The 26,784-nt window shown below is 38.9% G+C and overlaps 2 protein-coding genes across 3 annotated transcripts in view; one reads left to right on the forward strand and one right to left on the reverse strand.

The window, feature by feature from the left end:
- LOC117293921 (gamma-aminobutyric acid type B receptor subunit 2-like) overlaps positions 1–11,033 on the forward strand; it is a 45,900-nt gene extending 34,867 nt beyond the window's left edge. The window contains exons 11-16 of the mRNA XM_033776404.1: positions 1,557–1,673; positions 2,429–2,551; positions 5,487–5,666; positions 7,476–7,631; positions 8,789–8,959; positions 9,716–11,033. Coding sequence (XP_033632295.1) covers positions 1,557–1,673; positions 2,429–2,551; positions 5,487–5,666; positions 7,476–7,631; positions 8,789–8,959; positions 9,716–10,471 — 1,503 coding nt within the window. The 3' untranslated portion in view covers positions 10,472–11,033. The remainder of the gene's footprint in view (positions 1–1,556; positions 1,674–2,428; positions 2,552–5,486; positions 5,667–7,475; positions 7,632–8,788; positions 8,960–9,715) is intronic.
- Positions 11,034–15,105: 4,072 nt separating this feature from the next.
- The window catches only part of LOC117293635 (solute carrier family 13 member 5-like), a 30,625-nt gene continuing 18,946 nt past the window's right edge, over positions 15,106–26,784 (reverse strand). For both annotated transcript variants that reach the window (XM_033776016.1, XM_033776017.1), the window contains exons 7-14: positions 26,582–26,701; positions 25,054–25,140; positions 22,951–23,055; positions 21,855–21,952; positions 20,465–20,589; positions 19,211–19,372; positions 17,882–18,019; positions 15,106–15,678 (exon numbers count right to left, since the gene is read on the reverse strand). In XM_033776016.1, coding sequence (XP_033631907.1) covers positions 15,547–15,678; positions 17,882–18,019; positions 19,211–19,372; positions 20,465–20,589; positions 21,855–21,952; positions 22,951–23,055; positions 25,054–25,140; positions 26,582–26,701 — 967 coding nt within the window. In that variant the 3' untranslated portion in view covers positions 15,106–15,546. The remainder of the gene's footprint in view (positions 15,679–17,881; positions 18,020–19,210; positions 19,373–20,464; positions 20,590–21,854; positions 21,953–22,950; positions 23,056–25,053; positions 25,141–26,581; positions 26,702–26,784) is intronic.

The raw sequence follows: 26,784 nt of genomic DNA on the forward strand, positions 1-26,784 counted from the left end.
AGTCTCTCGTTCCGGTTTCACATGGCGCCAGACTGTTTAGTCATTGACTGTATATAACCTAAAACTGTAGATTTATTGATTTAAACTTCTGTAATTTCTGAGCTGAAACTAACATCCAAAACATCATGGGGAAATTGATTATCTACCCAATACAAGTCAGATTAAAGTATTTCTGAAAGCCCAGAAAGACTCCTTTGTATTACACTAATCCTAGTGATGGTCATGCTGTTTGTGAACATCTCTATGCATTCAGGAAATCGGATGAAACGTTCGTTTAAACCAAGCTTCAAGGCCGTGTCCTAAACGATTACTTCGGCTACAGGCTACGGCTAGAAGCATCGTGTCTGCTCGTGTTGAAGAATGGGCATATGCGCGCGATCTAGCCATAGCTGTAGCCGAAGTCGACGTTTCAGGGACACGGCTTGACTTTGAGACAATACTATGACCCTTTTGGAAACCACGGATTCGGCTTTGGATTCGGCTTGAGGCTCCGTTCTCGTGTCTGAAACACTGGTCGCGTATACGCAAAGCACGCGCAATTGTAAAAACAACCGCTGGGCCAAGCTAGCCTGAGCCGAATCCAAAGCCAAATCCAGTCGTTTCGAAAAGGGCCTCTATGGCCGTATCTGAAGCAGCTATTATTATTATTATTATTATTTATTCGGCCATTTACAAAGAACAATAACAATACATGTAATTGCAAATAAGAATATAGTAGTAGGACAAAAATAAAATAAATGTGCTGGACAGAATACATGAATGCATACATGCTAAATAATGGCAACTAAAGCACTGGTCCTGAATGAAAATGACTGACATAAGGTTTGGATACATCAAGGAACATGTGAAGAATAGATGAGAGATGAGGGTAGATTGGGAAAGGACAGACAATAGGGTGGGAGAGAGGGAACAGCAGGGACATATAGGGACAGAGCCGCAAATTCGAACACGGTCTCAACGACCCATTTTTAAGAAGCATAATATGACCAAGTTCGGGTGAGTGACTAGACTTGACCAGAGCCGTATATTTGATCCAGAAACTGTGACGTAGCTCTTAAATTGACCATAGTCGACCATGCTCCGGTGCATGGTTCGATATGGTCAATCTCTCTGCTCTACGGTTGCTGGATAGTCTAGTCAGGTCAAGTCGAGTCTAGTCCCCCCCCCCCCCCGCCCCCACACCTCGAAATTGCTCTAAAGCACGAATAACACAAAACAAAGAAAGTAACAACCATTGAAGTAAACATTATAAGACCGTCACTGAACAACTTCGGAAAGATCATGGGGTGGTCGTTCGAGCATTTGCCGCCCTGTGCTTTTGGAAAAAACTCCCCCAACTCAGGGAAGACATGTGGGACTATTGATAAATTCAAGACCAAATAAAAAAACTCACCTTTATGACACACCATTTTTAATATATAATTTGTCTTTTTGTTTAGCGCCTTAAGCACCCCTTGGTTGGATATGCTTTGTGCAATATACATGTCTTTATTATTAATTTTCCCTTGTATTTACGAGTATCAATCAACAGCAGAAATATTTTTGTTCTTCCACAGATACGTGCAGCCTTTTTAATGATTGGGTTTTCATTCGCATTTGGGTCAATGTTCGTCAAAACCTATCGTGTCTACCACATCATTACCCACGCTACCAGCAGGGTTATCAAACGAAAGGTATACCGTATTCTCTTCATTTTGTACCCACCCCTTCCCTCGGGCTTCTCCCTCCCCTTCCCAGTACTCTCTCCAAAAACACAAAGGCCAGCACAACGTTTTACAAAATATCTATATCAAAATGTATTGTAATTTCGTATTTTGTTTTGACAATACTAGACCTTTCCCATCAAATATGTAAATTGCACATCACGTGTGCGCATAGTCTTGCCCCAAGACGATATTGCTCGATATTGGATAATGTACTGTGCTCAGTTATGTGTAACTCGGTAAAGCGCACGAGTTAGCGAGTTACAACTGACCGCAGTACACTGTCCAATACTGAGCAGTATCGTCTTGGGGCAAGACTAGTGTACGCACTTTACTAACGCCACTTCGTTGTGTATTGGGTCTGCAGGTGGTGGCATGACGCATACGCGTTTTTGCGTCTGCCTGGGGCACAACTCTATTGCTTTTGCCGACCAATAAGCACTCAAATAATGACGGTGAACGCATTGGTTATGTGTTGATAATATGGCTTATTTTCCCTATGCACTTTGATTTTCTAACTTCCGATTGTCAGGCCACTGCATTCCGAGTAACTTCACTTAATAAATAACACATACGTCAAACCTTTACTCCCTGCCGTTTCGCCCCCAGCGGTTAACTCGTGAGTTTTGTTGTTCGTACGTATACATTTAGTTTACATTTATAAAATGTAATAAATGTAATATTAATTCATTTTGTTAAAACCTTTTGTTTCCCCTCTGATGCAGATGCTGCACGAGTCAACCTTGTTCCTCATGATAGGAATGTTATTACTTATAGACGTTATTATATTGACGGTCTGGAGCATCCTCGACCCAATGATTAGAGTGGAGGAAAGACTACCAAAAGAGGTATTGGACACTTTGATAAAATCCATCACACCTTGCCTCGTAAATACGCCTTAAAGGCAGTGGATACTATTGGTAATTACTCAAAATAATTATTATCATAAAACCTTACTTGGTGATGAGTAATGGGGAGCTGTTGATAGTATAACACATTCTGAGAAACGGCTCCCTCTGAAGTAATGTAGTTTTCGAGAAAGGAGTAATTTCCCACGAATTTGATTTCGAGAACCCAGATTTAGAAATTGAGGTCTCGAAATCAAGCATTGTGATAGCACACAACTTCGTGTGACAAGGTATTTTTTCTTTCATTGTTATCCCGCAACTTCGATGACCGATTGAGCTCAGATTGTCACAGGTTTGTTATTTAATGCATATGTTGAGATACACCAAGTAAGAAGACTGGTCTTTGACAAACACCAATAGTGTCCACTCCCTTTAAAACCTGATTTTGTAAGAATATTTTGCGACTTTGGTTTTGGCTTTAGACGCTATCACTTGTGGCTGTATCGGCAGTGTTCAAATTATTGACAATTTATATTGATCTAGCTGTAGCCTTTGCCATAACCGAAGACACCAGTGCCCTTTTTCATTAAGCCTGGAAACACACAAATTTGCTTAGCAACAAATTGGTTACCAGCCCGAACACCATTACGATTGCCATCGCTGCAACGGGTACATCGGTCATTTCTTGCTTAGCCAATAAATTTGCTGAGCATAATGTTCTGCCCTGTATGGATTTGATTTTAACATGGATAATGGACGTTTGGGAGCGCCATGGCTGTCAGAAAGACACTCCTGGCCCATAGAAAAAGAACTTTGCTAAAGACGGTACCTAAAAGCAAAGACAGAACGAGTATGTTTTCAGGTTAGTTTTGAAGCTGTAGAGATCGTCTTCTAGTCTGCGGTTCAGTGGAACCCAAGAGATGGTCCAGCATGTGAAAAAGATCGGTCTCCCAAAGTGTGTTTGGAATTAGGAATGTTTAGAAGCATATAGTGTTTGTTGAGCGAAGCCATCTGGCAGACACAAACAATATTGTAACAAGGATATTTGTACTGTTACCACATTGTTTATTCCAAGCAGTATTTATGTCATCCAAAACCATGTTTTTTTTTTTATGCTCAGCATCATGCAGCATAATTAAAGGAACACACTGCCTTGGATCGGTCGAGTTGGTCTTTGAAAAGCGTTTGTAACCGGTCATTATAAAATGCATATGATTAGAAAGATGTTTTAAAAGTAGAATATAACGATCCACACAAGTATCACTCAAAATTGCGTGGGTTTCCTTCTACCTCGTCGACAAACACAGTCGGCCATTTATGGGAGTCATTTATGACTCCCATAAATGGCCGACCGTGTTAGCTCGCAAAGTAAAAGGAAAACCACACAATTTCGAGGCAAATTTGTGTGGATCATTGTATTCTACTTTTTAAACCTCTTTCTAACCATATGCATTTTATAACAAACGGTTACAAACGCTTTTCAAAGACCAACTCGACCGATCCAAGGCAACTTGTTCCTTTAAATGAAAACAACAAAATAAAGTTTGAGTTAAACAAATGAAAAATAAACAGTTTAACGGAGTCCCTCGTCCTCGTCAAAACAATGACGTCAACGATTGATCTATGTTGCTCTTTGCGAAGTTTGAATTTGAGTTTAATGGCGCGGAAACTCCAGTCTAAATCTAATTGGGTTTCGACATGTCAAGGCGAGATTGTTTTGTGAAGACAAATTGACAACATTGTAATCAAACGCTCAACCAATCATGGTAATTGCTCCGTTTGATCTTCCGCTTCAACAGCCGACTTGGTAGTGAAGTGACAAGCTTTGCGTTTGGTACTGATTAGGGTCTAAGTGAATATACCGCTGATTGATGACGTCAGGGCACCATTTCATTATTCGTTTCAGACGTATTACACTAAGTAAAATAATTTTGTCTTAGAGTTGTATATTCAAAAGTATCTTCAATATGGGGACATTGTCGGGGAACATTACATACGTGGGCCGAGAGCAAAAAGCGTCGGAACTAAAACACTATGTTGACTTAAAGGCAGTGGACACTATTGGTAATTCCTCAAAATAATTATTAACATAAACCTTACTTGGTTACGAGTAATGAGTAGAGGTTGATGGTATAAAACATTGTGAGAAACGGCTCCCTCTGAAGTGGAGTTGTTTTTGAGAAAGAAGTAATTTTCCACGAATTTGATTTCGAAACCTCAGATTTAGAACTTAAAGGTCTCGAAATCGAGCATCTGAAAGCACACAACTTCGTGTTACAAAGGTGGGTTTTTTTCTTCATTATTATCTCGCAACTTCGACGACCAATTGAGCAACATTTTTCACAAGTTTGTTATTTAATGCATACGTTGAGATACACCTAGTGAGAAGACTGGTCTTTGACAATTACCAATAGTGTCCAGTGTCTTTAAACACTGTCTATTCCACACAAAGTTGTTGGGACTTGCTATTGTTGTTCTAAAAAGAATTCCTCACTGCCGAGTGAATGCCTATACTACCCTACATCCACGCACTCAGCTTTGTGTTTCAGACACTCTTTTTTAGTTCTACTCTTCAAAACGGTAGAAAACAAAAGACTGTGTGGACATGTGTTAGTCCGTCACATAGTCTGTCAAACCCCAATGAGGACTTTTTGTTCAAAAGTCTACACTTAACAAGTGTTGAAGAATAAGTATATTTTTTAAAATCACAAAACAAAGGATTATCCACACAGAGTGTAGGATAACAAAAGCTGTAGCTATACACTCTCTGTTTGATACTTCTACACTCAAATTCCTGTTTAGTAGTCCAAGGTTGGGGGTTTTCAAATTAAAAACAGCACATGTTAAGTTATAAATAGATCTGTTTGTCCAACCAATAGCGTATAAATTCGTGCCTTAAAACTGAAACTTTCTCTTTTCTTCTTATAACCGTCAGTCATCAAACGATACCGTAGCCTTCGTTCCAATCGTCGAGGTGTGTCGCTCTAAGAATCTCTCCATCTGGCTAGGATTAGTCTACGCTTACAAGGGACTCCTACTTCTATTTGGGCTGTTCTTAGCTTGGGAAACAAGGAAAGTCAAAATTCCAGCTTTAAATGACTCTCATTATATAGCGGTAAGTATCTATGGATTGCAAATGACGTCATTGACCATCATCTTTGATGTAGAACAATTGGATAAGCACATGACCTCAGCCAGTGATTAGCTCTCACACGAGTATGTTTCATCAAAGATGGCGGCCGTTTGAAACATTCTAGCCATTTACCGTATACCTTTATATACACACTAGCATGTGAATAATAAGCAGACACTCATTTTAAAAATATTTCTCGATGATTGTTTTTCAAATAAGGAAGGTGATGTTAGCATTGAAGGCTAACTAATTACATAACAAACTGCGTGAGCTTTCGTAGCAACAAAAACTTAGTTTTCGTTTAATGCATTGTGTGGGTCAGCTGTTGTGGTTTTTCTTGTTTGTTTTTCAGATAAAATTTAATCGAATATGGTCTCATTTCAGAGGGAAGTATTTCACTGACAAAAAATGGTTGTATGAACTTCATACTCAGTAAACGTTAGCACTAAAATTAAACAATGATGTTTTTATACTTACCAATCCTGCACCTTTAAAGCATTTGGTTGAGATGTTGAACTAAAACAACAATAAACCCTTTGGTAGTATTTTACTTTAAAGGTAGAAATAAAAGTACCGCTTTAAACTCGAAAGAGTACTTCGTTGACAATCTGAATAGGACAGAGCTTTAATAAAAGCTAACATCCAAAGTGCACATTTGGCCACGACTAGCTATCCACACATAAAACTAATACAATTAAATAAATCCAATAAGTCTTATTGTGTATTGGGTTTTTATTGTTATCAATAAGGTGGCAGAGTGCAAGTGAGTTTCCGAAACCAAAAATGGTACTTGGTTCGAAATCCGGACAGTCCAAAACAATAAATTCTGATTAGGGCTTTTTATTTTGTACCAAGACCAGATATTATATTGTGTCTGTTTTGGTCATAAATAAAACGGTATACTCGACACATAATTGTTAACCATTCAGAATGTCACGATTTTAAAACGGTAATAGTGATGGAGTGCCTTTTATTCAGAAAAAGATGAAATACCTCAGAAAATCTGAGTCAACACAATGACCAAAAAAAACAATATAGAAGAATGGCACTTTATCATCCAAGTCGATAAATTGAAGTTTGGCTTTTTTTATAACATCTAACGCAAGACATGTACATCACTAGTGGGCAAGAGCAATCCTTGATAGCAAAAAAAAAACATGATAAATTAATAAATTATATCTTATTTATAGTAATGAACCACAAGGGGAACTTACTGGGTAGGTTTTTAAGAAGTTTGGGCTCGGATAAAGACAAAGGTACTGGAGCGTGACTAGAACAAATAACCTCCGTACAAGCGCTCAACCAACGGATCTATCCAGCCCTATGTTGGCGGTCTCCCTATCATTCAATATCTAATAGAATAAGTCCCGCTCCACGTCATTGTTCAAAGACACTGGACACCTTTGGTACGTGTCAAAGACCACGTCTTTTCACTTTGTGTATCTGAACATATGCACAAAATAACAAGCCTGTGAAAAATTGAACTTATTTGGTCGTCGAAAAAACACACCCTTGTCACACGAAGTTGTGTGCTTTCAGATGCTTGATTTCGGGACCTCGAAATCTAGTTCTGAGGTCTCGAAATCAAATTTAAACATTTTAGTGGAAAATTAATTCTTTCTCGAAAACTACGTTACTTCAGAGGGAGCCGTTTCTCACAGTGTTTTATCAAACCTCTCCCCGTTACTCGTTAATACCAAGTAAGGTTTTATGCTAACAATTATTTTGAGTACTTACCAATAGTGTCCAGTGTCTTTAAACCTAAACTAATCGATATTGATCCATTGACAGGTCTGCGTCTACAACGTGACAATAATGAGCATCCTAGCCGTGGTGGTATCAAACCTCGTGACCCGTGGTGATCAACTCACCACATCCTTCGTTCTAGTCACCGTCTGCATATGTATCACCACCACCATGACCTTGTGCTTCCTCTTTGTTCCAAAGGTCGAGTATACTTAACTTATTAAAAATAATAATTATAATAAAATCCAGTTGTTATAACAAAAGCGCTTCCAACACTAGTACCCTGGTCACTGGGCCTCAATTCCTTCCTTAAATCATCTCAGCTCCCTAGGGAGTATACAGCCTTCGCTGCAAATAATTCGCTACTAAGTTAGATCAATCACAAGAGCCATCTCTGCCCTCGCAGGTACCTATTGAACCCTGGGTGGAGAGAAACAATTGACACAAATGTCACTACCGAGATTCGAACCCACACTCTGCTGAACAGAAACACGAGAGCTTGAGTTTGGTGCTCTAAGTCTAATCCGTTCGTTCGGCCGCGACATCCTACAACCCGCACAAATACTGAGCGGCTTTTTGCGATGTTCAAAGCTCACTTTGTGAGCAAAGTACAGTTGTCATCGTCTAGGGTAAATGGTTAATTTAAACTAGACAGATTGCTATTATTATAAAACTCCTACCTGTACAAATCCTCAATGGAAGCATTCCTTCTCAAATGCTGGCATGGTCGAGCAATAAGTATTTGAATACCCTTGAAATTACCGTGGCTTGGACGTGCCGCAGTCAGAATGAGGCCGATATGTGAACAAGCTCAAAAAACAAACCAAATCATCAACACGTTCTCGTTGAAGGCACTGGCACTGGACACTAATGGTAATTACCCAAAATCAGTATTAGCATAAACACTGACTTGGAAACCAGCAATGGCGAGCTGTTTAAAGTACAACACATTGTGAGAAACGGCTCCCTCTAAATTTGTTGAGAAATTGTGCAGCAAGGGGGTCTTTTATTATTCTCTCGCAACTTCGATGACAAATCCAGCCCAAATACTCATCACAGATTTGTTATTCTACACATGTTGAGATATCACCAAGTGAGAACAGGGGTATTTTACAATCAACAAACGTGTCCAGGGTTCGATTTCACAAAGAGTTAGGACTGGCCCTAACTTAGGACTAACTAGTCCTAACTTAGGACTAGGCCAGATATGAATAGATACGTATGGCTAGTCCTGAACTCGTCCTAACTCGAGATAGGAGCAGTCGTAGCTCTTTTTGAAATCCACCCCAGTGCCTTTAAAGGTCGACCATTAACTAAACTTCCTCGCCTAATATGTTCATTGCCCACTCCTTATACAGGTGTACACTATTCACGCTGTTCATCTTGGTGCTGACCCCGTGACGAAATCAGTGGGGTTAGAGATCAAAGGTCGTACGAGACGCTTCGTAACGGACGAGACAACCGAGATGAAAGAGAGTATATACAGGGCCGAAGTACAGATGAGGGCGTTTAGAAAAGAAAAGAATAAGGTGCGTTGGGGCTAGACTGGTGCCCTTTCTTGACAGGCACTGGTCTTCGAACCCATTGATTTAATTGGACACACGAAATAAATGTGTGTACAGATCAGGGCCCAATTTCTTAGAGCTGCTTAGCACATACATTTGCTTAGCGTAAACATTCTTCATTGATAAAAACAGGATTACCAACCGAATTTCCCTTTGTTGCATATTGCCTGTTACATGTATTCAGCTGTTGTTTGCTTATCCTAAAAATCAAATGGACATTTTGTTGGTAATCCTGTTTTTATCTAGGCAAGAATTTCATGCTGAGCAAATTTGTGTGCTTAGCAGCTTTTATGAAATTGGGCACAGCACCGAATTGTAGCCAGATAAGTTAATGTGGCCCCTGTCCTGTACAACCATAGTCTTGATAGGCCAAGTTCGTTTTTTTTCGAGACGACAAGTCTAACCTTATAGAAACTCATTTTTATTTAAACAATCACCCAAGCCGAAGTTCTAAAGTAAGAGGATAATGATGTGAGTTTTCTCAATTGTGAAAAAAAAAATTCCAAAAAGGCACAACTGTTGTATATGATCACATTTACTCACCTTATAGAAATTCTGAGCAAATATAATCATGAACAAATAAAATTACCTGCTGCGAAATAATTACCACCCAAAGGGTGTCTTTTTCGACAGCAAAATGACATTCATTATTCAACCATTTTTGACAAATATAATCATGGTACGGAGTGCTTTATTTTGTATTTGTAAATTACTTTGCAGTTGGACCAGCGCATTGCTGATCTGGAAGCTCGTCTACGCATGGTCAGTAAGCCTGACTATGCGGACAGTAGCAGCGGGGACGAGGTTGAATGGATGGGTGACCTCTGTCAAGAGAAGGATATGTACATGCTTTTGCATCTCCCGGAGACGAGTATACAGGATACCGGACCGTCAGAGCGTCCTTATCAAAACCACGTGAAAACGTTTGAGCACGAGGCAGAATTGCACTGTTTATTGCAGAGAGACGATTCCGGTCGCCATTCTTTGGACTCTAGGAGCGTCAGTAATTATACGACAGAACTTCCTGAGAATCACTGTTCGAACGTGGGTGATGACCCAGACTCGAACACCCCGTCACCATCCAGGTCAGCTAAGCAGCAACACGCTGAACTGTGTCTTCAAAACTCAAACAAATACCAGTATCATTTACAGGAGAACCCGGTAGTAGCGCGCTCGATGAGGAAACACCCGCCGTTGATTAAGAGCTTATCCTCGGGGAGTGTCCCTCGGAGGCACACGCTGGTGTCGTCAATCGACGGACCAAACAGATGCATCAAAAATGACGCAATATGCCGGTACTCGTCACCCGCTCGTACCGTTGGGGGCGGGCCTGCCAGGCGTTCCCATAGCAACAGCGAGAGGCGGGAAAGTGCCCGTTTTCATAACGAGGTGAGGCGCCTCGTTGTGGAGATGCGGAGTGTACAGATGAGGTTGCTACAACTGAATGAGAAGCCGGAAATGATTTACTACGTCTGACAAAGGTCAAGTCTTAGGTTTCACATCTTCGAGGTCTACCTCCTTGGTCATCTTCAATCTCCAATCTTATCAACCATTATTAGTCACTGTGTTCGAATTTTCGGGGAAATCATCAATTAAAGCCTGGTTTATTTTCCTGCGAAGGACAGTTGGCCTACAGTCATACATAGAGAATAAAGAAATAATGTTCCGTTTAATTATATATCAGAAAGCCTGATTACCACAATCAAATTGAAACTGCATAATGACATAAAAAGAAGCATGAACTGAACTAAACTACACAATTTTGCTCTGTTGCTGAATATACGAACAGAGGAACACATTATTCAAAATGACTCGGTTTTGCAGTACTTTTGCGTAACACAGAGCGTTTGCAAGTCTATAAGGGTGAAATATTGCGTATTTTCGAAGATCCCTGCTTTTGCTACGACATTGGGTCTCTGGCATTTTGAAAACATGCACGGGGTTGAACAGGGATTATAACATGCGTATTTTTACTTTTTTTTTTTTATAGACATGGACACTATTGGTTATTGTCAATTCCCAAAGATCAGTTATCTCACTTGGTGTGTCTCCACTAATGCATGAAATAACAAACCTGTGAAAATTTGAGTTCAATCGGTCGTCGAAGTTGCGAGATAATAATGAAAGAAAAAAACATCCTTGTCACACGGAGTTGTGCTTTCAGATGCTTGATTTCGAGACCTTCAGTTCAAAAACTGGTCTCGAAACTGGTCTCGAAACCAAATTCGTGTAAAATTACTTCTTTCTCGAAAACGATGTTATTTCATCAGAGGAAGCCGTTTCTCACAATGTTTTTTACTATCAACAGCTCCTCATTACTCGTTACCAAGTAAGGTTTTATGCTAAATAATTATTTTCAGTAATTATCAACAGTGTCCACTGCCTTTAATTTCCAATCCAAAATCTAGCTCAAAATTCTTCACTTTTAGTTCTTCACTCTGTATGTTCAGGTCGGGATTTACCAGGATGTTCCGTGAGTCATGACCCCTCTCTGGGTCAGTCTGATCCTGTACTGGGTCACATCCCCTGAGACTTGGAATCTGGGTCAGGGTGTAGCTTGATTCTATATTCCTTATACATTTTCTCCTTGCATAATTATGTATAGTTAATATTAATGTTATAAAAGCCATTACAATGGGCCAGAATTTTAGCATATTTTGCGAATTTTCATATTTTTATATTTTTGATTTCAATTGTCATTAAGAACATTGAAGCCTTTATTACTCACGTGCAATTATTAACCCTTTGTGATTTGTTTAAAGAAAAATCGCAAAAAAATAGAAATATCGGTAGTCGGACATATAGTTATCTTGATCTTTCAAAATGAGTAAAATTTTAACCTTTTCTGAATAGTGTGCCTTTTGAAGTATATCTGGCTTAATACACTAGACCGTTATCATACTAACCAGTCTTTGTCTTTCCCTGTTTTGCAGCTGCAACAGTAATTCCGAGTTCCATGAACAATAAGGGCAATGCCAAACAAACATGGCTGAGTAATAAACGCAAGCTATAGCTTCAGTAACAACTGGCCTTTTACAAAATCACGGTAAAACAATAGCAGTAAATGTTGCTCCTCTATAGACGATGTGACCCCTGACGTCACTCGAAAACCATAACATGATTCGCGCGCATATCGCCGGGCAAAACCTTTGTGTTTTGGCAGCCAGCTAGAAAGTACACGCCATCTTACCATGACTACACGTCTTTTTGCCCGGCGAAGCATGACGTATACAGTGTTTGGTCAACGGAGGGCGGTTTGAATGTAAACATAGGTCACATCGTCTATTCTGTTATTGCTAAATAGCCTGAAAACGAATGATGTATACAAGAACGTGTTTTTTTCTTGGGGTCACAAATACTTACTGACAAATCTGTGGATGGTTAGTTTGATATTTATATTTCTAAAGCTATTGCACGAAGTGTATCTCAGATTATAACAGTTTAAATGTAATTACAATATAATAAAGGTGATGAACACTTTTCAAACTAAATGGATGACCCGTTGATTTATTTATGCCTCATATTATGTTATAGGACCACTGAACCCTTTGAAATTCATATACGGGTAATACCATTTAGGATACCCCATTGTGCCAAAACAGTCCCGCAATTCGGTCCCCCTGATTTGTTATGTCTCATGTTGCCGGTTGCCTCGTAATGTTTCAACCCTAACCCTATAATCCTTGCTTTAACCCTTAATCCCAACCACAACCATAACCTAAAACATAGCCCTAACCCTAACCCTAACCCTAACCAGACCCCAACCCTAACCCTAACCCTAAACCCGGACCAAATTTTAACCCTAGCCCTAACCCATAACCAAACATTACCCTACATTAACCCTAAACCCCAACCATAAACATAACTATTTAACCCTAACCATAGCCTAATCCCTAAACTTTCCCGCTTTTCAAAGACCAACTCGACCGATCCAAGGCAACGTGTTCCTTTAAGTGCAGGGACAAAGAAAAGATGCAATTTTGAGAATGTGGATCCTCTTTTGTTCTCAGGTGCACAGATTCACGCAGTGTTCAGTCAATACGAATTGTTTGTTTTTTCCACAGTACATGTAACCAGTGAACTAGTAATATAAAAACGAATCAGTTTCGCATTGACATAATATATGGGAACGGCTCAAAAAGGCGTTTCGTTAGTTTAGAAAATTTAAAGTGTACAATTTTGCAGTGTAGAACTACCCAATCAAACATGGACATAAGACGGTGCATCAAACATACACGAGACTCACATTTCAACCATATAAATGAATTCCTTTATTATCAATAATCCGCATACTAAAAGTATACACCATTCATGTTCAGTTAAAAAAAAATATTCTGCAGAAAAACATACACATTGGGTCCGTGTCGGAAAAGCGCATATGCACGACCGCCATTATAAAAATATACCGCAATGCATCTTGGGAAACCCAGTAAACAGTTTAAAAAGGTAAAACTGCTACCGTGCATGCCAAAAGCCACCGTTCACACAACCCCGGTAACGACTGAAAGATTATTACAACAAACCGTGTTCGAGTCGGCTTTAAAGACAGTGGACACTATTGGTAATTGTCAAAAACTAGTCTTCCCACTTAGTGTATCTCAACATATGCATAAAACAACAAACCTGTGAATATTTGAGCTCAATCGGTCGTCGAAGTGGCGAGATAATAGTGAAAGAAAAACACCCTTGTCACACGAAGTTGTGTGCTTTCAGATGCTTAATTTCGAGACCTCAAATTCTAAATCTGAGGACTCGAAATCAAATTCATGGAAGATTAGTTCTTTCTTAAAAACTACGTCACTTTAGAGGGAGACGTTTCTCACAATGTTTTATACTATCAACAGCTCCCCATTACTCGTTACCAAGTAAGGTTTTATGATAATAATTATTTTGAGTAATTACCAATAGTGTCCACTGCCTTTAAAAGGTGGGAGCAACATATGTGTGTTAAACTGTAAACAGAGTTCGTACAGTGTTAACTTACACTGGTAGAACATACTAAACTCGGATTCTCTAACTTAACCCCGCACCTGAAATAAAATTCAATGCAAGTCTAGTCTATCTTTTTTAGCTATAAAATATAAATGTACAGTAAATAGTTTTAACTTTGAAATTTGCACTATTATGCTAACGTCAACGATAAGGGCCTTTGGTAAAGGCACAATAACCAGCGGCTATGAGAAAAAACAACACCCGCCGAGGAAGGCCTTGTGAGTTGGCGTTAGCACAATGAGGCCTATCTACAAAACTACATGTTATTACATTTCGATTGTCATAAGACTCTAAAAGTCTTCATGATCCAGAATTAGAGAGTTGTATAGTTCAGCTTTATCACCTTTAATAAAAAAGTACGTTCCCTGAATATTATTAGTGAGTTGAAAAGTGCGCTTTTAAAACAATTTACTTTAGTGATATTTCAGTATTGAAAAATCAACGCCGAAAAAGGGCGATGTTGTTATTAAAGTAGCTCTGCGTAGATATTGATGAGACTGTGTTGGAAAAGAAGTGAAAACAAACTTTTTCTTGAGTACCATATTATTCTTTTAATACAATAATGAATTCCCATGCAAGCACGTACGTTCTGGACTCTGGTTTTGTGTTGAATGACGTTTTTCCGAGGAATAGGACATGTAACAAAAATCACAATTTCTTCCTTTTTTGTGGGGTGTCAGTCTTTGCTATTAAGCACACACAGAATTGCCGTTGAACCAAAATTGCAAATCGCACTTTGCTTTTCACATTTATACATTTGAACGAATATGTCAAGTCGTAAACTTTGCTGAAATTCACTTAAAATGTTTTCAAAGAATAGGGAAATCGAGTCATATGACTATAAAAAGTTTTCAATTGTGTAAAAAAACAATCATTTTGAATGCCCTTATCAAGGGCTTTTCTGAGAGATTTGCGAAAAGCCCTGTTACGTAATCACTCTCAAAACGTCATCTCTGGGAGCTCCAATTTGTAAAGCCGCTTTGTTGCAGCGTGGAGGCATAACAAAGCAAGCTCCCAGAGATGACGTCAGTGGCATTGTCCTTTGACGCGTGCTCTCAACGGCAGAAGTGTTTTTAGTTTGCCTGATTTTTTAAGTGTACACATATCAAAATTACATTAAAATGGTGAACAAGTGCATTATAAACAAGTTAAAATACTATTTCCATTGAAAACATTCCGCTCAGGTAGCTGTTTGTTAAGTCGATGTTTCCCTCAACAATCATATCATTTGACGTTTTCAAGAGGAACTTTAAACTCTTCGAAATTGCCCCTGAAAAAGGGAAATTGGCGGATTTGAGATTCGGTAACAGTAATGAACCTTTGAAAATTTGGGCTCAGTTGGTCATCGAATTTGCAAGAGAGATTAATGAAGGAAAAAACACCCTTTTTGAATTACTTTGTTGCTTAAAGGCTTCAGCTTAAATGAAAAATTGCCTCTTTCTCGAAAACTACGTTACTTCAATTTTTTATAATATCAACTGATATCCATTGCTCGTTACCAAAGTACGTTTTGATGCTAACAGTTACGCAAGTATAGTTACCAATAGTGTCCAGTGTCTTTACATTGACGCGTCCGTGGTGTTCAACCAAGGCGGGACGTTTCCCACGTCAAATATCAACACGCCAAGAGTGTTCACGCTAGCATTGGCAACCAACACACAGATGACGTTCAACACGAAGCCGGTCTTTACCTGTGGGGATGGGAGAGAGGTTGAAGAACGAGGGAAATTATTAGAAATAAGTTATGTTTTCAGACAGCAATTCCGACTTAAGTATTTTTTTTTTAAGATTCGGATTATTACAATAAGGTCATAAATTGCATTCCATATTCGTGGTGATCAAAAGATCATTAAATTGAAAATGCTTACAAAAATAACATGTAAAACAGTAACCAAACTCAACAAATAAATGTTTTACTTAGAAAACGATTTTTCTTTTTGCAGTAACTTTATATCCAGTAAACGTCAGATTGAAACAAATCATGCACTCTACAAGCACCTGATTCTAGGTTGAAGAGTTCTGATATTAGCGGCTGATATTGTGCGAGTTTCCATTTCATAGCGCTGCTAACCGTAAGCACACGAAAATGCACGCTAACCTTCCGGTGCTTACTGCACGAAAATAAATGACGTCACAATGCAAATCCATGGTAAACGCGCACTATGGCCGCCTAATTTTTCTGCTTACCTGTGAAATACGCTTGCACCATAGCAAACTTTTCTGCACGAAAATTTGCTTACTGTTAAGCAGCGCTATGAAAAAAATATCCATACTCGGATTCTGCATCATTTCCTGTGTCATTTTGACACGCATTCCGGGTCATGATTACCCCGAAATGGGTCAGGCCCCAAATGGACCAGCTGGATGCCCGTAATTTTTGACACGGTGTCATGACAAAAAGTGTCCGCTGGCAATAAGTGTCCGCTCATTAGCATACTGCGTTTTGATTTGTCATGCGTCTATGACATATATATATACTTATTGACCAAACCAACAGCGGACGAGCCGCCAATTACAGGAAAGGATAAAAAACAGTTAGAAATATTCATATAGCATACATAAAAACAATCTGATATGTACAAAGTTAACAATTAAAATAGAATCATCTTAGGAAAGAAAATTAAAGCATACATTGAAGATTAAATAAAATAAAATAGGGAACAGAAACAGACCACCATGAACGACTGTGAAAATATATTTAAAATAAATTTTAAAAGCAAAAGCCTACATTAAATTATAAAATAGAATAAACGATAAAAGACCAGGGAAATAAATTTAAAATCAAATAAAATATAAACAAAAATATAAACAAATCGATGTAAACAATACCGAATAAAATAAAACAAAACACTGTAAATACATGTATACATTAGTTACTGGAAGAGGATATGACACGCAAAACCTGACCACGAAAGGAATTAAGAGAAGGGGCTCCGAACACATCACAAGAACCATGGATACTATTATATGTGGAGGAAATCCTTGACAAAAAGCCACACTTTGTCACATCTACCCGATTCCTTGGCACATATAAGATGTGTTTAATAGACTGTCTAGTATTACGGTTAGGTACATGTAAGCCAAAAGGGTTGAACTCAGTGTTGCTAAAATGACTGTGGAAAGATTTGTAGAGAAATAGACATAATAGATGTTAAATTTGCATCGGGGATAAAGAATATTAATTTTTTTTTTTTTTTTTTTTTTTACCCATACACCGATGTGTGTCAGCACTGAGAAATAGACAGTCATTAAAAATTCTTCTCTGTCTAAGGGGTGGAAGTCTGTACATTTTACATAGGTCAAGATAATCCAAGTTATAAACAGTGCCACTGTTTAGTGTCCTGTGAAGAAATATGAGAAAACGAAACTGAACTCCCTCTAGTCTATGTGCTTGATGGGCTGAAATACAGTTAAATACAAAAGTACAAAATTCAAGATTAGGTCTAATGAGAGAACAAAAACATCAAATTGTTTACGGAAGCTTGCTAAATAGTGTACGCGGTAATAGCGTGCATCATCATTGCGTGCCTTGCTTCTCAGCTGTCTAGACAGGAGCTTTTTAGAGTTTTTGTCTTAGAAAACATTGTCGATCTTTTACGGTGACCTTCAATGGAAAACAAGGACCCGGCGAAAAGGAATCAACTATAAAACGTCCACAAAACGTAGGATTCGCACTGCCTCTAGCTACCGGGCAATCTCGGTGGTCTAGTTGGTATGACATTGCTCTAGAAACGCAAAGGTCGTGGATTCAATCCTCATCAAATAAATATACCCGTGATTTTTGTTCACAGAAATCGAGAAAGAACTTAGAATACATGTGTTTCACGTCATTGTAAGGCTAAAACCGAAAGAAAACAAACATTTACAAAAATACATAAAACGTCAACAACTTACCATATCCATAACTGAGATCTGGCCATTGGCGAATGCAATGGCGTTAGGGGGCGTGGCCACAGGAAGCATAAATGCAAATGAGCAGGCAACCGTCGCTGGTATCATGAGGAGTAGTGGGTTGATACCGATGCTTTCTCCCTAGTAATCAAACAAGAGGAATACTTCAGCTCAATTTCAAAGTTTTTATTTAAGTTCATTGTTCATTGATCTTACTAGATTTAATTGTATAATATCTGGAGACTTTTGGGACGATAGGTGGCAGCAAACTTACCAAGTGAAATCCATTGTTCTCGATAACGTGCGCATGCTAAGAACTATGCCAACAATGGAAATTTACCTGCTAAGTCTGCTTCCACCTAACGTCCTAAATTCCTTCCAGTTATAAATTCATTCAATTTCGTTGTTGTTTGCTTATTTATCTTAGGTTTCATTGAGTCTTTTTAGTTTAATAGTTGGAGTGCCATGTCAATTAAATTTAACATCAATCACAGTGAAAATCGATTTAGTTTTCCCCTTCCCCTTTACACTCTTAACTTGTTTTACTCTCGCAAGATCCGTGCTTTTATTAATATATTTAAATGTTTAACCTATACATGATTTTTAATTATAGGTCATTTGTGTATCTGTAATTTTTTTACATAGTTCATCATTTGTATGTAGGCCTACTCTATTTAATTAACAACCAGAATGAGGGCAGCTGGTTTGTGGATCACAGGAATTGCCTTAATTTTGTTTCTCAAAGTGGAAGTGTCGTGGCCGAGCGGTTAAGAGCACCGAATTCAAACTCTGGTGTTTCTGATCAGCAGAGTGTGGGTTCGAATCCCCAGCCGTGACACTGTGTCCTTGAGCAAGACACTTAACCATTGCTTCGTCCTTCGGATGGGACGTAAAGCCGTTGGTCCCATGTGTTGTGTAACGCATGTAAAAGAACCCAGTGCACTTATCGAAAAGAGAAGGGGTTCGCACCGGTGTTCCTGGTTGTGGCTGCTTAATGCGCCGTAGCACCTTGTAAACCCTTATAAGGTGCTAAATAATTTGGTCTCAGAATTCATCACTGCAATTACCTATCTTTCTGAAAGTTTGTATATACTCAGCGCCTTGAGTACCTTGTTTGGTAGATACGTGCGCTATATTAGACATCGATATTATTATATTATTATTAAAGCCCCTCTGTAAGTGTTGATGTGCTGTTTTGTATTGATGTGATTGCTGGATAAATATAAATTATAACATTAACTGGTAATTAAAGCAGACTAGATCAAAAACGTCCCATCCTATGTGCAAACTATTGGTGGCGCACTTTATTCTCTCATTTTGCCCATGTCTTACCAAGCTTCCAAGAATGGGTAGAAAGATTGTTGCTGTAGCCGTGTTACTGGTGACTTCAGTAAAGGCAGCTATGATGACAGACACGACGAGGGCGATGGCATATGGCGGTAGGACGTCAAGCACAATAAACTGATCACCTATCCACTCTGAAAGACCAGATACCTTAACATAGAGATAGAAAACGGACAATAAGAATAGGATTTGACTCAATTCTCTATGTGGAATGAATTTAGGTGAAAGGTGATTATGGACATGGATTGACGTAGGCTCAACGGCAGATCTCTGGCGTATTTCACGAGCTTCGAAGTGTGACGTCATGTGTTACAGGCTAAGAGAGATACCAACAAGGGATTCCCTCTATGGAACACCACAAAGGATCGCTGGACAGACAATGCTTATCTCGGTAGTTAGAGTAACAAGCTATGACTTTGGGATTTAAACCTAGAACCATTTAAATTGCAAGGCCACAGCATAAGTATACATATTTCAATGCAACAATACTGCATTAAATCGTTTGGGCTGGTTTGACCAACATTGATATGAACTCATATACTATAGACGAAGTCCATCTACAGCAGCTTCCAAATAAGCATTTTATCAAGGCCTGAAAACTCCTTTTACGAAGCTTCAATGTCATTGAAGTCATGGACATTGGCAAAATTAACAATCGTTTTTACTTAAAAAATCACCTCGACGCAGCACGGACGAGGCAATAAAGCATTGGGCCATACTTTGAGAACACAGTGCTGCATTATTAATACACCTTTCTTAATATTTATGCATGCCGTCATAATTCTTACCCAAAATGAGGCTATGGGCGCACGTTCCCCATCACTTGCAGTGGCTGCGCCCATCGCCTCGTTTTGAGTTAGCATTGTGACGTACCTCATGCATAAATATTAAGAAATGCGTATACAACCGGTCAACGACAAGCAAGAACTAAAACTCATCATTCAATCATACACCATAAAGTAAAGTATGTCCCGAGTACAGTATGGCTCATCAAGCCGGTGTTTATAGCCAGTTTTCTTGGTATTAAACGACTGAAAATACTTCTACCCCTTGGTTACTACCCAGCTCTTGCCAGTGCCCATTTGTACTCCTAAGTGGAGAGAAGCAATTATGATATTGAAGTACCTCAAGAAAACAAGTGTCGCGTCTGACCAGGCCAGGATTCGAACCCACATTCTGAAAATTACATAACTTGAGTCCACCGCCCTAACCCCACATAAACCTTTACTTTAACCTTTTTACCTTGCATGCCTCTGCCAGGGCGAACCCTCCACCAAGAAGTATAATGACCAGCCAGGCCATTTTTTCATTGATAATTTTCCACTCAAGGAGAGCTGGACACGGACCTTTCTGCTCTTTCTCATCCTCTGAAAAAAATCAAGTGTTTAAGAACAGGCTGTGAGCGTGCGTTCTGTCATGTCACGAAAACATCTTTTGTAGTTTAAAGGCACTGGGCACCTTTGGTGTTTTTCAAAGACCAGTCTTTTCAATTGGTGTATCCCAACATAAAAATATGCATAAAATAACAAATGGTCGTCGAAGTTGCGAGAGAATAATGGAAGAAAAGCACCCTTGGCGCACATGATGTGTACTTTCAGACGCTTGAATTCAGACCTCACCTGAGGTCTCAAACTCAATTAAAATGTTTTAGTGAGAAATAACTTCTGTCTCAAAAAACTATGTTATTTCAGAGGGAGCGGTTTCTCACAATAAAACCCTACAATTTTTCAACTGGCAATGCTTATCTCAATATACTAAACCATATACAGAGTGTGTCAACCAATATTTTACTACACGACAGACTAAGGCTCGTCTGTGTACAAATCAATGGTGAATTCACTTAAGACGGCGGACTAGTCGATGTTGTAAACAACTCCAGCGGGTAAACAACCTAAACTTAAGAATACGTATCTCAAACGTATTCTCTTAGAAGTCAGGGAAAATTTTAACCGAATGAAATGAAAAAGTAGAATTTGAAACTTTGCATCGTGGAAATACGATATAGAAAGGTTTTCGATAACACCATGTAATGAGTAGGGCTGGTTCTGTCAGTATGCTCTGATCGTCTTCTGGGGAAAGCTGGATGGACTGCATGCCCTGCCTTTAGTGCGTTAATGGCGATTAAGGACAACCCTCCCTTCAAAGGCACTGGACACTATTTGTAATTGTCAAAGACCAGTGTTCTGACTTGATGTATCTCAATATATGCATAAAATAACAAACCTGTGAAAATTTGAGCTCAATTGGTCGTCGAAGTTGCGTGACAATAATGAAAGAAAAAACACCCTTGTCTCACACGAAGTTGTGTGCTTTCAGATGCTTGATTTCGATACCTCAGATTCTAAACTGGAGGTCTCGAAATCAAATTCGTGGAAAAATACTTCTTTCTCAAAAACTATGTCACTTCAGAGGGAGCCGTTTCTCACAACGTTTCATACTATCAACTTCTCCCCGTTACTCGTTACCAAGTAAGGTTTTATACCAATAATTATTTTGAGTAATTACCAATAGTGTCCACTGCCTTTAAAAGGGGGTCAAAATAGTACGAACATATAGCGAGAGAACTCGGATTTACTTGGTCACAATTTGAATGAAAATGAAAATACAAAAAACATTGTTTTATTTTGTTTACCTTCTGTACTGTGACCGCACATGAATTTGGGCATGCGAGATGGAAACATACACAGCATGAGGGAGATTAACATTGCAGTTGTAGCATCGGACACGTATCTGGAATTGATTGGACATTAATACAATTACTGTATGTATGTAGTGGTCATCTTAGTTATTCTGCTAAGCAAATAAATATAGCCAAATAATAACAAGAATAATAATAATATAAAAATATTAATAAAAGTCGGTTTTTCATAAACCTTTATACAACCGAAGGGCGCCACAAAGCGCATCCGCATTATTATCCCTGGTAACTCTGGCCTTCAATCATTCCTTAAAGGAAGGTACACGTTTGGTAATTGGCAAAGACGAGTCTTCTCACTTGGTGTATCCCAACGTAAGCATAAACAAGCCCGTGAACATTTTAGCTCAATTGGTCATCGAAGTTGCGAGAAAATGATGAGAGAAAAAACACCCTTGTTGGACGAATTTGTGTGCTTTCAGATAGAGGAATAAAAGACTTCTGGCTAGAAGTCTTTTATTGTTTTAGTGAGAAATTACCTCTTTCTCAAAATCTATGCTACTTCAGAGGGAGCCGTTTCTCACAATGTTTCATACTATCAACAGCTCTCAAATGTTCGTTACCAAGTCAGTTTGTAAGTTAATATTTGTTTTGAGTAAACACCAAACGTGTACATTCCCTTTAAACCATCTGAGCTGCCAAGTATGTAGCACACTACCACAAGAACCATCTCTGCCTTCGCAGGTACTCATTTACCCCTGGATGTAGAGAAGCAATGGGAGACTTTCTGGGACGATAGAGGGCAGCAGACTTACCGGGTAAATCCATTGTTCTCAGAATTATGCGCATGTTCAGAACTACGTAAACAATGGAAACTTACCCGGTATGTCTGCTGCCACCTAGCGTTGGAAAGTCTCCTATTGTAGTTATCTTGCTCAAGGACATTAGTGTCACGACCAGGATTCAAACGCACACTCTGCTGAACAACAACACCAGAGCTTGAGTTCGGTGCTCTTATCTGCTCGGCCACGACACCCCTTAAACCAAACTTATGATACAGGGACAAAACACACACACAAACAAAAACCCTTACCCGTCCTCGAATAGTACTGACCATCCAGTAACGAAACCCGGTTTTCGCGTTATCCACAGAGCAATTAAGAGAATAAAGTGAACAAGAACTCCCTTTTCCGCGAACCTATAAGTGATTAGTGAAGACAAAAATGTATCGTAGTTATCAAACATTGATGAACAACTGAAAAATGTTACAAAAAAACATCGAACAGGAAAACTTTGCTGAGGCCGGGTCCAGAGACGCTTCCGATAGTTGACGTATAACTGGATTACAGACAAACGTTACACCACTGCTCTAACTTCACACTCTTTTGTTGTGAATATTGTACAAGTATTTTTATTCAAATAAAAGACACTGTTGTCCATGGCAGACCAAAATCATGCTAGTAACGTGTTAAAGCCATTGGACCCTTTAACAAACCTGTGAAAATTTAGGCTCAATCGGTCATCGGAGTCTGGAGAAAACCCGTGTATCCGCGCGTTTGGCCGTGTCATGACATGGTGTTTAAAATAAATCCGTAATTCTCGCTAACGAGAATTGATATTGTTTTACTGTTTTCTCAAAAAGTAAAGCATTTCAAGGAATAATATTTCAAGGGAAGTCTTTCACCACTACCTTCTGTAAACCCTGTAAGTTATTTGTAAATCTGAATTCTTTGTACCGAAAGGGTCCAATGGCTTTACAGGATTGTTATTTTATATACAAGTTGTGATACACGAAGTGTGGGACTTGGACAATACTGTTTACCGAAAGTGTGTAATGGCTTTAAACAAGTCGTCAAGCGGGACGTGTATTAAATACTTGTATGCGTTAAAAATCTGCTGGCAGGTTCGGATTTAACTTTTTACAAATGTTCTGTGCCATTCTGTATGCCTCTTATTGGCCTAAGATTGCACCTCAGAGCATCTACAATGCAAAATTTTCCCGGGCCCTTAGGCCCGGACCCAAGGCCGCAAAAGGCTTCGCGTTCCGCTTTATAGCAGGCTCCATCTTTAACACCCACCAAGGATGAACTGCCGTCTGAGCATTATAATGCAGAAACAATATTGATATTACGAAGCTATAATTGAGTTGTTTTTTTAGGTACAATAACCATGATAGCAAAAATAGGTGCATCATAGTATGAAATAGGCTTTAAAGTCCAACATCTGAGAGGGGGAACATCACCCCTCAGACTCCCTAGATTGCACCAGAGAGCATCTACGGACTAAAAAATTCCCGGGGCCCTAAAGCGGGCCCCGGACCCCACACCTTTCAAGACGGATTGACGCCCCTACAGTTAGGACTAGTTACTCGTCCTAACTATAGGACTATCCATGCAATATGTATATCTCCTAGGATTAGTCCTAATATAAGTTAGGACTAGTCCTAACTCTTTGTGAAATCGACCCCTGTTTTTTTTTCCGAGTTGCCCGTCTAGGATTGTTGGGTATGTGCATCCTTTCTGGTAGAGGAATGTTTGGTATTTTTATAGTTTTAAAACCAACGTTCAGCTACTTTGAAAGTTACTTTCTTACACGACTAGCTTTTCCTGTCAGGGTGATCTTGGTTTGTTTTGCTTCTAATCGATTTAATGTACCACCTCCACTGGAGGTTGTTTCCTACACGCATCAGGACCCAATTTCATAGAGCTGCTAAGCACAAAAATTTGCTTAGCATGAAATTTCTTCCTTGATAAAAACATGATTACCAACCAAATTTCAACGTGATTTTCAGGATAAGCAAACAACAGCTGAATACCAGTAACAAGGAATATGCAACAATTTGAAATTTGGTTGGTAATCCTGTTTTTACCAAGGAAGAAATTTCATGCTTAGCATGCTTTGTGCTTAGCAGCTCTATGAAATTGGGCCCTGACCGCCGGTGCATAGGTGTTTTTATATTGTTGTTTTCTTCTTAAAACTGTTGTACTCTTTCTTGTTGTATTTCCTTTGAGTTGCAAATGTTCAATGTTTTTAATTAATGTTTGCTGGCGAATAAAATGAAACAAATAGAAATGTAAAGAAGTCACAACACGTGTATAACGCTGAGTGGATTTGCAGGTCTCACTACCCTTTATGTTATATAAAAACACATCATTTTGTGGTACGTGGAAATTATTCTAAATAAAGAATTTCTTACGACATAGGGCCCAGATTATTATACTCCTTTCTGATGACCTTTGATGCATTTTTATGGTCGATTTCATCGCCTGTCGTCGTACAGCACCTTTAAAGAAAACAACAAATAATAACAAACTTTGACTAAAACACAATTCATGCTTGAATAAAGTATAAATTATTGGGTGCAATGATTATGCTACAAACTATGCAATAATAATGCCAAAAAAGAAGGGTATACCTTTGGTCACCTTTGGTCATTACTACAGAAATTAACACCCACAACAACTTACTTGGTATATAATTTTTTTAAGTACTGCAGCTGTTGATAAAGTATAACATTTTGAAGAACAATTTCCTTCAATCTATTAATTTTTTGACCCGATGTGTGTATCAATTTACTGAATTCCGTGAACATAATCACAGGCATAATACTCGGGTGGGGTTCACACCCATGACCTTTGCCAATCTAGAGCACTTACCTCATTTAATAAGGTTTTAGAGAAAAGGGTTCGAAAGCATTTCAACTTTGTTTTTAAGACCGTGTATTCCAAGTTTCAAAATATTCCTTCTTGGACATAAACCGCTATAGATTTGCGTCCGTGCGTGCTTCACCAGTGATGAAGGATACGGTTTTTTTCCAGAGTGAACAGAAAAAAAGGAATGTTCACAGAGTGTATATAATGCAGAGCTGTGAGTGCCAAAAATAGTTTGCCTTTGAAAGACCGTTTTTCACAGACAATTGGAAAATTTTGCCATCCTAGATTTGCAGAGTTCTTTAAACTGGTACAAAACAGAGGGTTGTGGAAATTCGATAGAGTCTCATTTTGACAGAATCGGTTTAGGTAACGAATTTTTTTATAACTGTGGCTTTGAAATAATATGTTCCTAAATGCAAACCTTAACCTTTTACGTGTCTGTGTCTGTGTTGTGATGGATGTCTTTTTGACCTCTCTAGAGCAGACTATTGGAGGCGCACTTTATCGTGAATCTCTGGCGGTAAATACATGGTGTCAAATTCGCAAACTGAAAAAATTATCGCTAGATATCAACTGATACTCGTGCTAAAAAAACATAGCTGAGGCAACATCAACCAACTTCAAGTTGGCAAATGGTCTGCGCGCGAACTTAGCATAGGATGCTGGCAAAAAGTAGCATTATCTAATATGAAACTATTTCTGTTACGAGCCTACACTTGAATTTAAGTTTTGTTCAACTTGAAAATTACTGTCTTTCCAAACTGTAATGGTGTAAGTCAGAAGGTAGACTCTAAATTGTAGATTCGTGACAACCATACGCCTTTCTTAATATATTTTGTGCATGAGCTACGTCAAAATGCTAATCCAAAACGAGGCGATGGGCGCAGCCACTGCAAGTGATGGGGAAGTGTGCACATAGCCTCATTTTGTTAAAGAATTATGACGTCATGCATAAATATTAAGAGGCGTATTGTACTCAACTTCGGCTCGTACATTCTGCTAAAGAATCTACACTTGCTCGTCCATTCTCCTTAACATATAGCCAAACATGTATATTGGCTTAGACTTTACCATCGATCGATGTAGAAGATCTGAAGCCATATCCAAGTGAAGAGAAGACAAATCAGCATGCCAGGCGTAGCGTAGATAATCCACTCTCCAAAGCTTATCTCAGCCTCAGATCCAAACAAGCTACGAAAACAAGAAAAATCATCACTCAATTATTATTATTATTATTTATTTGGCAACTCACATAAAAAAAAAGTAAAAACTAG

Source organism: Asterias rubens, chromosome 8 (genome assembly GCF_902459465.1).
Source record: "Asterias rubens chromosome 8, eAstRub1.3, whole genome shotgun sequence".
NCBI lineage: Eukaryota > Metazoa > Echinodermata > Asteroidea > Forcipulatida > Asteriidae > Asterias > Asterias rubens.